General features: G+C 50.0%; 1 protein-coding gene across 3 annotated transcripts in view; it reads right to left on the bottom strand.

Moving 5' to 3' along the window:
- RBMS2 (RNA binding motif single stranded interacting protein 2) overlaps positions 1-16,277 on the bottom strand; it is a 72,994-nt gene that overhangs the window by 5,474 nt on the left and 51,243 nt on the right. For all 3 annotated transcript variants that reach the window (XM_035103592.3, XM_088662936.1, XM_060272034.2), the window contains exons 3-10: positions 9,128-9,186; positions 8,145-8,236; positions 7,031-7,188; positions 3,924-4,003; positions 3,589-3,698; positions 2,515-2,561; positions 2,224-2,317; positions 1,265-1,315 (exon numbers count right to left, since the gene is read on the bottom strand). In XM_035103592.3, coding sequence (XP_034959483.1) covers positions 1,265-1,315; positions 2,224-2,317; positions 2,515-2,561; positions 3,589-3,698; positions 3,924-4,003; positions 7,031-7,188; positions 8,145-8,236; positions 9,128-9,186 — 691 coding nt within the window. The remainder of the gene's footprint in view (positions 1-1,264; positions 1,316-2,223; positions 2,318-2,514; positions 2,562-3,588; positions 3,699-3,923; positions 4,004-7,030; positions 7,189-8,144; positions 8,237-9,127; positions 9,187-16,277) is intronic.

The following is a 16,277-nucleotide window of genomic DNA, read 5'->3' as shown; positions in this document are numbered from 1 at the left end:
TAACTCATGGCAGAGGAGACACTGGCAGCAGTTAAAGGTGGGGCTCTATGCGGGGCTACCCTTGAAGGTGACCCGGAAACTACAACTCATCCAGAATGCGGCAGCTAGACTGGTGACTGGAAGCGGCCGCCGAGACTACATAACACCGGTCTTGAAAGACCTACATTGGCTCCCAGTACGTTTCCGAGCACAATTCAAAGTGTTGGTGCTGCTGACCTTTAAAGCCCTAAATGGCCTCGGCCTGGTAGACCTGAAGGAGCGTCTCCACCCCCATCATTCAGCCCGGACACTGAGGTCCAGCTCCGAGGGCCTTCTGGCAGTTCCCTCACTGGGACAAGTGAGGTTACAGGGAACCAGGCAGAGGGCCTTCTCAGTAGTGGCGCCCGCCCTGGGGAAAGCACTCCTGTTAGATGTCAAGGAAATAAACGACTACAGTGGAACCTCGGTTTACGAACGCAATCCGTTCCACAGAGGCGTTCGTAAACGGTGGCATTCGCTCCCTGAAGGTGCGCTTCTGCGCGTGCGCAAAGCGCCAATAGAGCGCTTCTGCACATGCGCGAGCTGCACAGAAGCGATTTGCGCAACCGACGCTGCGGAACCCGGATGTAAACACTTCCGGGTCAGCAGCGTTCGTAAACGGAGGCGTTCATAAACAGAGGTAGGTGTAAACCAAGGTTCCACTGTATCTGACTTTTAGGAGACATCTGAAGGCAGCCCTGTTTAGGGAAGTTTTGAATGTTTCATGTTTTATGATGTTTTTAATATTCTGTTGGGAGCTGCCCAGAGTAGGGAAACCCAGCTAGATGGGCGGGATATAAAATTATTATTATTATTATTATTATTATTATTATTATTATTATTATTATTACAAAGGAAGAAGCCTCTGTGATGTAAAATAATTAGGTGGCGTATGCTGGCTGTAAGTTTTCTCTACATTCATCATGGTACCCTCAGCTTTCTGGGTGCAGAGGATACCTAGTCAGCCTTGGGGAAAGGAGGTGTCGTCTAATATCCTGGACCATAACTGGACAAGGTTCTCAAGCTTTATGTTGCTCTCTCATGTGATGCTTAGATGACTTCTTGCCTCTCCTGCATTTGCAAAATACAAACTTCACATACGTTTGATTTTAAACTGGCTCTTCTGCTCTGCATTCTGCATCAAAATAAATTTATGTTCCAAACAAAAAGGGTGTTACTTGCAAAAAAAAAAAAAGCCCTTAGACAAGAACTCCAGGTGGATATTATGGGAGGAAGGGGGTCTCACCGTGGGCGGCATGAGGTATGACTGATGGTGCATCCATGACGGGCTGTGAACCTAGAGAGAGTAATAGAAGTAGATAGTTATCAGTAACACATTTCACTTAATACCCATACCATCTCAGGACTATTTAATTGCTCATCTTCTAACATTGTGTATGCCATCAAATGCCAACAGTGCCCTTCAGCTCTCTATACAGTATTGGACAAACAGGCCAAACCCTACGCCAAAGGATAAATGGACATAAATCTGACATCAGGAACCATAAGACTGAAAAACCAGTAGGAGAACACTTCAATCTCCCAGGACATTCTATACAAGATCTCAAAGCAGCTGTTTTATTACAGAAAAATTTCAGGAACAGACTGGAAAGAGAAGTTGCTCAATTGGAACTCATTACCAAGCTTAAAACCATGGAGCCACCTGGGATGAATAAAGACATAGGATTCTTATCTCATTATGCATGATCAAGCTTTCTTTAGCGCCTCAGCCCTTGCTTTTCCCCCGCAGGACCAATTGCAGCCATCAGCAGTTGTTAACAGCCATCTACAGGTTTACCACTCCCATCAGCCCATCACCCATTCCCATCACCCCCACCCCCTGAATATACTTAAGGGTTTGGTGGATTCTGTTTCAGTGTATCTGACGAAGTGTGCATGCACACGAAAGCTCATACCAAAATAAAAACTTAGTTGGTCTTTGAGGTGCTACTGAAGGAATTTTTTTATTTTACATTTCACTTAGTAATTCTTGAAAAAGGTCTTAAAAGTCGGCCAGTCTTATTATCCCTATATCACTGATAGAGAAAGGGCTGAGAGATAAGTGGCTGAGATGAGATTTGAAGCAAAGGCTTCCAGATTTGCAGCTCACACCCCTATGCACCAAACGGATCTATGACAGTAAAGGTTTAAATCAAGGCCTGTGCTGATCACATCCAAAGCTGGAGATAAGAGAGAGAGAAGTACCTGGTAGGAAGAAACAGGTGACGGGAGATAAGGAGAGAGCGCAGTCTGGGCAATCATCCTGTTAGGGGCCAGGCTGTAGGGTGTTGTGTAGAACCTGCAGAGGGTATGAGGAGAAATTGTTAAAGCACTTCGTACAGCTTCAGAGGAGGCTGAATGTCCAGCCCTTCCCATAGCCTCACACACATGCAGATCTTATTCTGCCAGGTCTCCTCGAAGGCTATGACCAGATCCCCTACCAAACTATTTCTTGGTTACAATGCGAAGAAACAGGGAAAGAAACAGAAGACATACCCATTTTGTAGCGCCGTTGTGGGGTCATAGGTCAAGGTCATCCCACCCTGCATGGAAATATTAAGACAGTTCATACGTGGCTCCTCCCATTCTCCTGACCCACTAAGATCCCAGCTCAACCAATCAGCAACTGCTTCTGTGCCTTCCTAGGGGCAGGTTGCAAGCCCTGATGATGCCACCTCAAGTAGACTCACAGGCAAACTCCTGCAGCCAGCCAGGGCCCTAAAAGCAGGGGCGGGGAAACTTCTCTGTCCAGTGTGCCAGATCCTAATCTCCCCAACCCGTGGCAGGCCAAATTGGGCAGGTGGGTGTCCCCCTGTCAATTACCGGGCGTCCTAGTAGTAATGTCCACCAATTCTGCACTTTGAAGCCCCAATTGTCGGGACTTCAAAGCACAGCACAGGGCTGTTTGAAAGCCCTTTGTAAGCAGTGTGGTGATACTCCTTAAACCTCCAAAAATTGAAGACTTAAAGAGTTCGTGAAGGGCTTTCATACAGCCCAGCACTGCCTATTTGGTTTCTGGACGTTCAAAGAGCAGTACTGGGAAGGAGGAGCGGTTTCCACTGAATGGAAACAGCTTTACCTTCCTTAATCAAAGCACACTCTCATGATCAACTGATGGGGCTGGGAGCGCACTTTGCTCCATCAAAGGAACAAAATGAGCTCACTTTAAGCTCTGAATTGAAGTTCCACTCTTACCTGCCCCACAGCTGACGTCATGTATTATCTCAGGTGTAGGGCAGGTGGGCGTGGCTTCCAAAAAATGGGGAGCCCTGGCAGGCCATGTTCGGCCTGTGGACTAGAGGTTCCTCACCCCTGCCCTAAAGAGAATGTCTAATCCCCAAGCCTGCACAACCTATGGCCAGCCCACTAAACCAAAGGCCATCCACCAGCCGCACGAAATAGCCAGCCAGGAGTGTGACAATCACTCTGTTTTTGCAGTTTCACACATGCAGCAAAATGTTCAAACGAGAGGGTTGTTGAGCTTCAGACTGACTGCCGCATGTGGCTAATGGGCTGGTCTCTGACTGTTGTAGCCTTCCCCCCCCCATTCACTGCTGCCCCCTCCCTTACCGTGTCATTCTCCCGTGGCCAAGCTCGCCCGTTCTGTACGTATTTGCCCTGATTCTGGCGCTTCTTCTGGCCGCCATCAGCAAATTTGCAAAGCAATGGATCTGGAGGTGCTGCAAAGTGAAAGGAGCATTTTGTGAGGGGGAATCACAACATGCAGTTTCCCAACTGCACTGCAAAACAATACAGCATCGGAAAAGCTTTATCGCTTGACTCTGCAGAAAATGGCTCAGAATTCTTCCTTACTGTTCCTCACAAGCGCAGTCCACACACCCTCCTGAGATAGCTGCCAGGATCCCACCCCCCACTCAACCCTCATAGCCAAGGGTGCTTCTTACCTGGGACCCCTGGAGGTGTTTTGATATATTTGCCATTGAAATGCGTGATGATAGCTTCACACTTTTCTGTAGACTCCATCCTGGGGGAAGAAGCGGAAAAGAAACAATTGGTGATGCTGGGCTGGGGAGGGTGTCAATCTAAGCAGAGGGGCCACACCTATTGCAAAATTATAGCCTGCTCTGGGTCATGCTGAGATTCCTACAGACGTGAAGCAACAGTGGCATAAAGGGGGGGGGAAGCTAATGCTGTTCTAGGTTGCATCAACAGAAGTCTAGTGTCCAGATCTAGAGAAGTCATAGTCCAGCTCTATTCTGCCTTGGTCAGATCACACCTGGAGTACTGTGTCCAGTTCTGGGTGTCACAAAATTAAGAAGGATATGGACATGCTGGAATGTTTGCAAAGTAGGGCGGCCAGGATGATCAAGGGTCTGGAGGGAAATGGTTGATGGAGTTGGGTATGTTAAGCCTGGTAAAGCGGAGACTGAGAGGAGATATGATAGTCGTTTTTAAATATCTCAAGGGCTGTCACATGGAAGATGGAGCAAGCTTGTTTTCTTCTCCCGCTCCGGTGGGTAGGACTGGAACCAATGGCTTCAGGTTACTAGAAAGGAGATTCTGACTAAACTTCAGGATGTTAAGAGCTGTCACCCACCTTATTACATCAGGGCTTCTGTGCCTATATAATGGCTGTGTGTGAGAGAGGAATTCAACAGTAAAGCTTTTCCCAAGGGAGATGTGTAGAGATGGAAAATCTCTAGTTGCTGAATTTCTGCTTGACAGGAAAACTAGCTAGCAATCCTAGGTAGAACACTTCTATCTTACAACCAGTTTCTACCTCCTTTCCGCTCAAGGATTCACATGTTAAAAGTGATTCAGTGAGCACATATGTAAAGAAAAGTTAGACAGGAATCAGCTTTCTATGTGACTTGACCAGAATCTAACCCACAGACATGATTCTTTAGGACCCTGCCTGCAGATTCCACTTGGAAAAGTTGTGCAATGAAGATTTCTTTAAACCTAAATCCAAGAGCTCAAGACTTATGATTGAAACAGGCCTGGAAAGCCCAAATAACTGCGATTCATTCCATTTTGGGACTGAGCACCTGTCTAGAATCACTTTCATCTCCAGGCAATCAGATGCATCAAATCCAATGCTGCAAAGAGCTGCTGCAAAGTTGGCAAGTGTTTATACACTGGTGTGCTATGATAACTGCACACATTGTTACTATCATTATTATTCCCTTCTAGCTTTGAAGAGCTACTGGATTTGCAGTTCCTCATTCCCTGCCACAAGGGGGTGCAAGAGAATAATTGGCTTGGACATATTGGAGGAGGATGCCCACTTGGAAATTATGTGTAAAACCATCCGAATTTCCTATCGCATCAGGAACAATGATGTCCGGTGCCAACAGCTCGCTAGAGAATAAAGTAGCCATTATTAAGGTATAATTCCCAATTCTAATTTAGGGAATGGTGCAATCCAAAGTGCCCTCCTTGGGTATGTTGTTGATGATGAGAGAAAGCTGCAAAGTGGTGCTGGTTGGAGGAGGAGGAGCCAAGCCCCATCTGGTGTAAAGTGGAAACCTGGCAGCAGGGGGCGTTGTAGGACAGAACAGGAGCAGCTGTCCCAGCTAGTACAGGAAGCAGGGAATGTGGGAACTGAGATGGCTGTGTCCACCCAGATGTGTCTGAGCAGATGAAGACCACCAGGGTATGTCTGCCTAAAAGTACTTTTGCAGCCTGGCAAATACCTTGCAGTGGTGTTCGGCATTTGCAGAAAGGGGATTGATTGAAAAACTCAATATTGTGAGTCACACAGCATGTTGCAATAAACCAGGGGTGGGGACCTGTTGCCCCTTAGATGTTGCTAGGCCCCCAACTCCCATCAACCTCAGCCAGCATGCCCAATGGTTGGAGAGATGATGGAAGCTGGAATCCAGAAACCTCTAGTGTTCCTACTCCTGCACTAAACAATATGGCTGCTGCATGCATGTGGGAAAACACGACACAGGGATGTGGATCCAAGGGAGCAAGAAACAGACAAACCTATGTAACCTCAAGGTTAGATTACTGCAATGCATTATATGTAGGGCTGCCTCTGAAGACGTTTTGGAAACTTCAGCTAGTGTAGAATTCAGCACCCAACTTGCTCAAGACGGTTTGAGCGTATTACACCTATCCTGGTTTGACTGCACTGGCTACCAATTAGTTTTCCAATTCAAAGTGCTGGTTTTGACCTATACACCCTTAAATGGCTCAGGACAGCAATACTTCAAGGACCGCCTCTTTCCATATGAACATGCCCAGATCCTAAGATCATCTCCTCCTGAGGCCCTTCTTCATGCGCCTCCTCCACGAGAGCTCCAGAGGGTGGCAACATGAGAACAGGGCCTTCTGTGCAGTGGCTCCCTGTTTGTGGAATGCTCTCCCCGGGGAGGTTCTGCTGGCGCCTTCATTATACACCTTTAGGTGCGAGGCAAAAATGTTCCCCTTTGACCCGTCGGCCTTTGGCTGATCAACATCAGGTGCCCTTTTAAAATGTGTTGGGTGGGGAGGGGGGGCGTTATTGGGTTGTTCTTTTTATTTTCATTATGTATTTTGTGTTTTTATATTGTGGTTTCATGCTGCGAACTGCCCTGAGACCTATGGGTATAGGACGGTAAACTAATTGCATTTAATAATCACCATCCAGACATGCAAACATTCCCCCAGGTGAGGGAGCGTGTGTTTGCTCAGCATATCTGCAAACCTTCCGTACATAAGGGAGCGTTTGTCCTAGCAAGTCCCTGTGCAAAAGCCCTTAGTGGAAACAAACGCTTGGACAAAGGCGTCTAGGTCAAGACGTCTGCCAGGTGTGGGCTTGCTAGCCTCTGTGTGGCCAGTGATTTCTGGGTCTCCGTGAAAGCAGAGCGGCGCAGCGACAGAGGCAAGTGAGCACATGTCTGCATGGGAAGGTGCACAGACACGCCTGCCTCGGGGAGCATACCGGCACAAGCCGCCACCATTGTGTGAGGTGAGGTCACATGAGAAAGAAGCCAGACCCCCGGCAAGGGCTGGAGCACAAAGAAGTCTGCCTGTAGAGAGAGGAAGCCCACCCTCCCCTGACCTGGCAAAGCCGACCCCCCGGCTGGTGCCGCTGGCGTCGCGAAGGATGCGTGTGGAGATGACTTGTCCAAAGGGCTTCAGCATTGACTCCAATTCAGCCTCGTCCATGCCCAGAGGCAGGTTTGACAGGTAGAGGTTGGTGGGATCCTGCTCCTGTTGCTATGGAAACAAGAAAGTCAGGCTGTTGCCTAGCAATCGTCCATCCCGTCCCTGGGGACTCGTTCCTTTCAGGCTGCCCCTTCCCTTCCCAAATTCGTAGCCTGCTCAGCTCACGAGACTGGCCATTTCCCAACCTCAGTCGTATCACAAAGACTCTCAACGTCTAAGGAGGAGGCAAGGCACAGAATTTGGTCCGTGATCACAGTCTGCGCCCTGCAGAGCCCTGTCGGGAAACACACTACTGGGATATTATAGGGCAGCTTAAGGCTTAGGATTTATGCGTGTCAGAGGGACCCATGATTTCATACAGAGAGTTAGCGCTCGTCCGAAGCTCTGTTTGGCCTGCTACTTTCCCTGGGAAAACCCACTCTTTACCACTATAAACGGCAATCAGGTTGCTATTTCATAGAACAACAGAATCACAGAACTGTAGAGTTGGAAGGTAACCCAAAGGCCATCTAGTCCAACCCCCCCTGCAATGCAGGAATAATACAGGTTTGTTCCAATTCAGCTGCAAAGAGTATGTTTTCTAGGGGAAAGTTGCAAAACACCCTGGACCTGTGCCTAGAAAAATGTGGGACAGGTGGAAAACCACTCATACCATACCCATGCTTTCTAGGCCTGGGACAAGCAGAAGTGTGGTTAGGCCCTCAGGCAGCAGACAAGACAGCTATGTCTGTTGCATGCATGCAAGTATTACAACGCTACACAGTGTAGACGATTCATTTAAAAACCCCATATATATATGGGGAAGCCTGACCCAATCACAGTTGCTGAACACATGTACACAGATGTTTAAAAAGACATACTTGCACTGTGCATGTTCGCTGCATTATGTAGGGAGCTGGCCTGGGATTTGAACTGCAGCCCAGAGGCTGCCCTCCTGTCTTCCCCCTCTCTCCTGACAAAGGAAGGACCGGCATCTCCCCCCATTGGTGCTGGGGCACAAGTCTTACCTTGGCCATCTGGGCCTGAACCCCACTGGCTTTGAGTGCAGTCACTGCCTTCTGGGCAGCCGTGGGGCTATCAAAATCCACAAAGCCATAGCCTGCAGAAATTAAGAAGATGGAAATAAGAGGACAGGCCTTGCGTATCCTTGCTTTGAAGATGGAGAAACAGCCTATGCAGAGAATCTCTCAGCTTTCTACTAGCTAGCATGGCCTAGAGGCACCCCCCCCCCCAAAAATATGTCTATGGCACGGTAGACCCCTTTTCCTGACCTTCCCCCCACCATGTGCACATATGCACACACTTTTCATTACCTTGCAGTGCCACACCCTCCAGCATGCCACGGATGAATTCTGAGCAGGCAATGCTGAGCTTGTGTTACCTGGTTGGTTAGCAAACATTGGCAGGAAAGCAAGGGGGGGAGAGCCCGCCTCTCACTGTCAGGAAGACCGCAGAGCGATTCCCCTTCCCCTCTCCAAGCCTCTGTTCTGAGTGGATGCTGCTTCCTCCCTCCCCCCCCCACCCATCCCTCAGCAATGTCTGGCATGTCAGGAATTCCACTCCCCACCCCCCACCCCCCCCACTGGCACCTCCCTCTCACACAGATAACCCAGCCCCAGCTCCCAGGCAGAACCAATCTTTCCCCAGAAACTTGGCTCCAGAATCTAATGCTCATCCTTTCCTCTCCCTCACCCCTCTTTCCTTTCCAGAGTTGTGAGCCCCCTCCCAGCCAAACCTGCACCCCTTGAGATTGAGTGAACTTGTGCGGGGAAAAGTATCTTTCTTGGGGAGAAGGCTCGGTCCACTCGGGTAAAGGATGCAGAGAAGCACTCCGGCCTCTTAGCTCTCCCTCTCCAAAACCACAAGCAAAACCCCATGTGCCCCTAGCTGCAATTCCAGCCCCATACGCCCTTTTCCTTCTCAACGCTGCAGCACTGTGCTCCCCTCACCCAGTTGGCCGCACCGCACCCCACCCCAAATCTGCACTTGCCTTTGCATTTGTTGGTCGTTTTGTCCAGGATGGCCTTGGTGGAGACAATTTTGCCATATCTGTGGGGCACAAAGGCACATGGTGGAATTAATGCCGTTGCTGTTAATAGCCAACATCCAAAAATATGCCACATCCTTCCTTCCTTCCCTGCTGCGCAGTCCAATAAGCTCCAAGCGTCTAGTGGTTTGTGCAGGCCTAAGCAATCCCGTTGGGAGAAATCTGAGATAGTGCTGCATTTCTAAACAGGCCTCAAAAGCCGGCCAAGAAACCATGTCTCTACTGGGTAAGGCCTTGCCCTCTTCTAGAAATCCGAAGAACATTTATACATTCTGTAGGCGGCTGCTTTCCCCCCATCACTACAATTCCTATTGTGCAACCACTGAAGGTGCGGTTTAGGGGAGGAAAAGTGACCGGCCTACTGGCTGGTCATACGTCTCCTGGTGAAGACTCCCAACATCTGAAGTCTGTAAACGTGTAATGGGTATGTGCCAGGGAGCTCCCCTTAAAATGTTACAGGTGCTGATTAGGAAAGGTATGTCGCTGGCAGGTGGTAGACTCATTACCCTGGCACACCACACGAAGGGAGCAGGGCTAAGCCAGCGTGAGCCCTAAAGGTGGTGATGGATGACTTTGGGGCAGGTTACCAGCGACAACAAAGCACAAGCTGTGCCCAACAAATAACAGGGGGAAGGAGACTTCTAGACCAGGGAATGCCAAATTCAAGCATCTTAATTATGATTACCGTGCATAATTTATTCGGCTTTTCTGCCTGCTATGAGGGAGGAACAAGGAGTGATGTGGAACACCTAAGACAGTTGCCGGCCAAAGCGGAATAAATTATGCAAAGCAATCAATGTATGCAAATTTACAACACTGAGGTTTTAAAATTGGACTTTCCTTGGTGTAGAATTATGGGGGTGCTGCTGTTGCTTTCTATAATCCCTCACCAGATATTAAAATCCACTGTTACGTGATACGATCGTAGGCATTTAGAAGGCACAGAGTTCAGGTTGTAGCTCAGGCATCCCCAAACTGCAGCCCTCCAGATGCTTTGGCCTACAACTCCCATGATCCCTAGCTAACAGGACCAAGAAACCATGTCTCTACTGGGTAAGGCCTTGCCCTCTTCTAGAAATCCGAAGAACATTTATACATTCTGTAGGCGGCTGCTTTCCCCCCATCACTACAATTCCTATTGTGCAACCACTGAAGGTGCGGTTTAGGGGAGGAAAAGTGGCAGACAAGCAACAGCTGCTAGACAGAGGCCTGAGTATGGGCCAAATGTCACTTTACATGGCAAGCAGGTTTGCTGCTGGCTAGCAGGGCTGGGCGATGTTGGGTTTCCAACATTATCACCAGCCAAACGACGTGGTTTAGCGATATACCCCAATGTTGAAAAAAAGCTGCATTGGCTCCAGCCAGTGAGATGCTGGGTGAAACTGCCGCAGCTCTCAAGGTGGGAGCTGAGGCACTTTCACCGCAGCGCCTCGCAGGCTATGGCCAATACAGCTGGCCCCCAGCCTGCTGCTCACCTGGGGGGGGGGTGGAAAGGCTCCTGCTTCTCCCCCCAGCTGAGCAAGCCCTGAGGCTCCAGCTGCTCACGCTGGGGCAGCAAGGACCTTGGGGCTCCTTGGCCAAGCTCCCTCTGCCTTTGCTGGCATGGGGGGGGGGGCGAGCTACCTTTCCACTTGCCCCCCCCCACTCCCCAAAGATGGACCAAGCGGCAGTAGCCAAGCGTACGGAACCTGTCAGGCTCCGTGCATTTGACTGCTTTCGCCCGTGAGGGTGCACTGTCTCTCTTCTCCCGGGGGGGGGGTCGTTCATTCCAGGAGGAATGATGCAGCCCACCCGCCCGGGCGATGCAAAACCATCCTATCCACGCCTTGCGGAGAGGGGCTGCTGGAGGCTGCTGCTGAGTGCTGGGCCTGCCAAGGGCGGGCTCCGTCTTTCTGGGAGGAAAGGCACAGCACACCTCCTGGAGAAGGCAGCCAGGGTGGGATCAGACTGCTCTCAGCTGGGAAGGGCGGGCTTCGCCCTTCCCAGCCCCGATCCCCCTCCTAATGGCATGCAAGCAGCCCCTCTGCCTCCAGCAGCCAGCTAGTTTGTTTCTCCCACAGCTCACTGAGTGCTGGAGGCAGAGGGACTCAAGAGGGGTGATGGTTTTGCCAGCGATAAACCACTGAGTGAAGCTGTCATCGCAGTCTGCCCCCACATACTGGTCCTGAGCAAATATATGTATCATTGAGGCCTACTGGCTGGTCATACGTCTCCTGGTGAAGACTCCCAACATCTGAAGTCTGTAAACGTGTAATGGGTATGTGCCAGGGAGCTCCCCTTAAAATGTTACAGGTGCTGATTAGGAAAGGTATGTCGCTGGCAGGTGGTAGACTCATTACCCTGGCACACCACACGAAGGGAGCAGGGCTAAGCCAGCGTGAGCCCTAAAGGTGGTGATGGATGACTTTGGGGCAGGTTACCAGCGACAACAAAGCACAAGCTGTGCCCAACAAATAACAGGGGGAAGGAGACTTCTAGACCAGGGAATGCCAAATTCAAGCATCTTAATTATGATTACCGTGCATAATTTATTCGGCTTTTCTGCCTGCTATGAGGGAGGAACAAGGAGTGATGTGGAACACCTAAGACAGTTGCCGGCCAAAGCGGAATAAATTATGCAAAGCAATCAATGTATGCAAATTTACAACACTGAGGTTTTAAAATTGGACTTTCCTTGGTGTAGAATTATGGGGGTGCTGCTGTTGCTTTCTATAATCCCTCACCAGATATTAAAATCCACTGTTACGTGATACGATCGTAGGCATTTAGAAGGCACAGAGTTCAGGTTGTAGCTCAGGCATCCCCAAACTGCAGCCCTCCAGATGCTTTGGCCTACAACTCCCATGATCCCTAGCTAACAGGACCAGTGGTCGGGAAAGATGGGAATTGTAGTCCAAAACATCTGGAGGGCCGAAGTTTGGGGGTGCCTGTTGTAGCTCTTATGTACGGTATATTCAATGCGAACATGCAAATTGCCTTTATAGCGATCTGCTTTACAATCATCAGAACATTCAAAGTGCCTTAAATGGGTTGTCCACCCTTCCAGAATGCCCCAAGGCAAGAATAAGAAAGCCCTGGAGCTACTGAAAATTGTCTTAGCAGTGCTGGGGTTGACTTCTCTGGCCAGGAAAGTTTTGTACCCCTTGACATTCTTTCCAACTACTATTATACTACTGTTATATGAAGTGAGGGTGCAGTCCAATCTCAGGCATGGTTACTGAGAGAAGTAATTTCCACTGACTTCAGCTGGAGACTCTCCCAGGGTCGTTGCCTTACGGACACAAAGCGTTTATTTAGAAAGTGCCGCTCAATGTATACAGGATTGCAGCCTTAAACATATCCAACCTATTGCAAAAAAACCCGGTGTGAACGCAGCCACCAAAAACTGGTCAGCCTTTCTCAAAACAGGCGGCTGAGTCCAATACTCCTTCCCCTTCCCCCAACGCTGAACCCTTCAGAGTCCGTCCCAGCTGCCCCCTCCAACCCCCAACCCCCCAGCTCCATGCTTCCTGCTCACCCTGAGCAGGATTTCCTGCCCAGGAAAGGACAAGCCCAGGAAATCCGACCGGCGCCAAGAACAGCCAAGTTCTGGCGCCTCCCAGCCAGCACACAGGGGAACCCAGCTGCGGGGTTTCAAGAGCAGAATGGATCATACTTGAACGCTGTGGTTGCAGCGATGAGAACTCCAAGCTCAGGGAGGGCGGTGGCGGCGGAGGCTGCTGCTTTGCAGATGTGGGAACCGAGAGGCGGCAGGGGCGCCGCACGCAAGTGATGCAAGGCAGTGGCAAAAACCAGGAATCCTCAGCTCCAAGCCACTACCAGCATTCAACTTCTAGGCCCCATTCCCTTCCCCATCTCCTCTCCCCCCCCCCGCCCCCTGCTCACAAGCAGCTTGCAGAGATCCCTTCCCTCAACACTCAGCCCGGGCAGATTCCTGGTTTCGAAGGAGGCGTGTTTGTCAAGTGTGGCTTTGGGGCCAGATCTAGCATTCCAGGCTGGGGTGAGCTGAGGTAAGAGAGGAACAGCCCCCTGCCCGCCCCTCCTAGCCACTTAGCTTTAAGCACTCTAGCCTATTTCAGTCTTCTGCAGGCAAGGAAAAGTGGGATCGGGGCAAGCTATGGCAGGGAACATAAATACGCAGGCATCTCTATGTCAATACATAACTGCAGTACTCTCTGTGTGAATGTGCACACTAGTAGGCCCCCTAATTGCCACCGCCCGCAAAAAAAAATCCCTTGCAGTAATCTCTACTTGGGGTACAGCTATCTTCACATGGCCACTCATGAGATCAGGGGTACGGTAAGCCAAAGAAATGACGTTTTTCCCCCCCATTCAGAGTTAGGGTATTAGACAGACAACTGCTGAGGTCCACAAGAGCCCCCAAAACAGGACAGCAAAGCTGGAACAACAGAAACTGCTGTAGCTGTGACTGGGCTTATTTATGTCCTTGGAGCATCGGTGATGGGTAACAAGATTGCCCAAAGGTCACCCCTGGCAGGCAGGCGTCCCATCTGGCAGGGCCCCAAAAAAGATTTCAAGGAAGGGGCCGTCCCACCCCTCAAAATTCCCTGGCAGCCATGTGCGCACTCCAAAAGGTGTGCTTGCGTCACTCCGCAAGCCACGGGGCGTACTGACATCATGAGTACCCCCCCCCGCCAGCGTCTGCACGCATCCTGCTGACGTCTCGCAGCCCCGGCTCCCTCAATCGCGGGGGCAAGGAGGTGTGCTCACCAGGAGGCATGTTATGCCACAGGGGTTGCAGGGTCTCAAATATGGGTTGCTTCCAGACAACCTGCTTACTGAGCATTCATCCTGATTTGCTTGCACAGAGTTTGCTGGGAGGTTATATGACACTGCATCAAGTAATTGCTATACTGCACTTTCCAGTGCGGTATCCTGGCGTTTTCCTTTCCACAGAAAATCTGGTTTTGGGGTGGCGGGGGCAAGGGAGCGGCTTTGTTATACAAAAGCACTGAATCCACTTCAAATGTGCAACCTCAGTTGGCCCCATGCGACCAAATCCTACTTGCAAAATAGGTAGCAACAGTCCGGAAGTGCCCCTGGTCAGCTTTATTGGTCCCATCCAACAACAGCTTCACTGGCAATTCCGGGGGCAATTATGACCTATAAAGCCCAACACAGCTTAGGTCCAAGCTACCCGAAAGACCATATTTCCTCATATGAACTTGCCCTGGTTTGGAAATCTTTGGGGGGAGGTCCTTCTCTCAGTCTCACCACTCTCTGAGACACATTTGGTGTGGATGCAGGGGAGGGCCTTCTCGGTGGCTGCTCCCAGACTCTGGAACTCCCTCCCTGGAAAAGCTACTGACTCCCTCCTTGTTGTCCTTCCGCCGGCTTTTGGGAACCAACTGCTTTTAATGGAAAGGCTGGTGCCGCGCTGTTTTTATTGTAATTATTTGTATGGTTTTAATAGATTTCATACATGCATATAGTTTCACATCTAACAATGTTGAGTTGTTTTTTTTAATGTCTTTCCTATGTTTTCAAGCGGTTCTCGTTTTTATACGCAAGGCAACTTGAGTCCCATCAAGGAAAAAAGGCGGTGTATAAATAAATATATAATCGTAATTTAAATAGCTTGTTGTGCATGGAGGAGGTTGGTAGGGACTGTAAAACCTGGACTGAAGGTGAGGATACAGATTCCATTGCTGCCCATTTGCCATCCTCGCATTTAAGAACTGGCATAAAGTGGGCCTCATCAGAAAGGTGCAAACGGCACAGCCGAAAGCAGTTTGTGCTTCTTCTAGCCCAGGCACCCCCAAACTTTGGCCCTCCAGATGTTTTGGACTACAATTCCCATCTTCCCCGACCACTGGTCCTGTTAGCTAGGGATGATGGGAGTTGTAGGCCAAAACATCTGGAGGGCCGCCGTTTGGGAATGCCTGTTCTAGCCCATGACCTCTCCACAATGGGCCAGGAGCAAAGTGCCAGCCAACCTATCCACTGATGACTTGGCTCCAGTTTAGTTGAAGGGTGGGGCCAGGCAAAGGTGTAGAGAGTCAAGAGGGAAAATAAACCAGAAGAACACACAGGCAGGCAGGCAGGCAGGCAGAGGGAGATCTGTAGGCAACACCAGAATTGCTCTAATTCTCTGTTTGCTCTAATACAGCGTTTCTCAACTGCTGTTCCGCGGCACACTAGTGTGCCGCGAGACGCTGGCTGGTGTGCCGCGACGTGCGGCGACGAGAAGGGCAATTTGCATTGTCACGTGCCTGGCGGCCGCCAATATACAACACTGACCCACCGGAAAGCAATATTTCTCCTCCTCTTTCCCAAAGCTCAGTGCAAACGAGCCTGGCGGCCGCCAATACACAGCACTGACCCGCCGGAAAGCAATATTTGGCAAGTGTTTCTTACAGTCATAATTATAATATAGGGCGGCACAGAGTTAAATTTTTTAACTTTTTTAATGGTGGTGTGCCTCGTGATTTTTTTCACGGAACAAGTGTGCCGTGGCCCAAAAAAGGTTGAGAAACACTGCTCTAATAAGCAAGCATGACCTGGATCTGGCCTGCCCTGGCCTACTATAACTAAGGCTTCCTTACTGATTTAGCAGATTTCCCTATAGCAACCTCCTTTGGCCACAACCAACCCCCAACCCCTAAGCTGCAGACTTGATCCTTTCTCCTAATCCACACAGAATTATAGAACTGAAGAACTGGAAGGGACCTTGAGGATGATCTAGTCCGATCCCCTGCATTGCAGGAAGATGCAGCTGTCCCATACAGGGACTGAACCTGCAACCTTGGCGTTATCAGCGCCACGCTCTAACCAGCTGAGCTATCCAGCATGCTGTCAGTTGCAGTGATATTACTGGATCTCTTGTGGTTGTTGCTTCCCCTAAAATCCCTCCTGTTGGCCCATGAGGTCCCGCTGGATCTAACTCGGTCCCCCCACCCCTTGTAAGCATAGGAGGAATCTCTGAAAGCCGTTTACTGCCGATGTCTGTCTTGCAGGGAATACGTTTTGGGCGGCTTAAATGTTAATGCCTCCATTTGAGAACCCTGACCTTAGAGGGGCTGATGAAAGCATCTTCTCTACGACTGGGGTTTTCACTTGGGGTGGGGAGGGG

This window comes from Zootoca vivipara, chromosome 2 (genome assembly GCF_965207765.1).
Source record: "Zootoca vivipara chromosome 2, rZooViv2.hap1.1, whole genome shotgun sequence".
Taxonomy (NCBI): domain Eukaryota; kingdom Metazoa; phylum Chordata; class Lepidosauria; order Squamata; family Lacertidae; genus Zootoca; species Zootoca vivipara.
The sequence above is the reverse complement of the archived record's forward strand: the minus strand, read 5'-3'. Positions and strand labels throughout refer to the sequence as shown.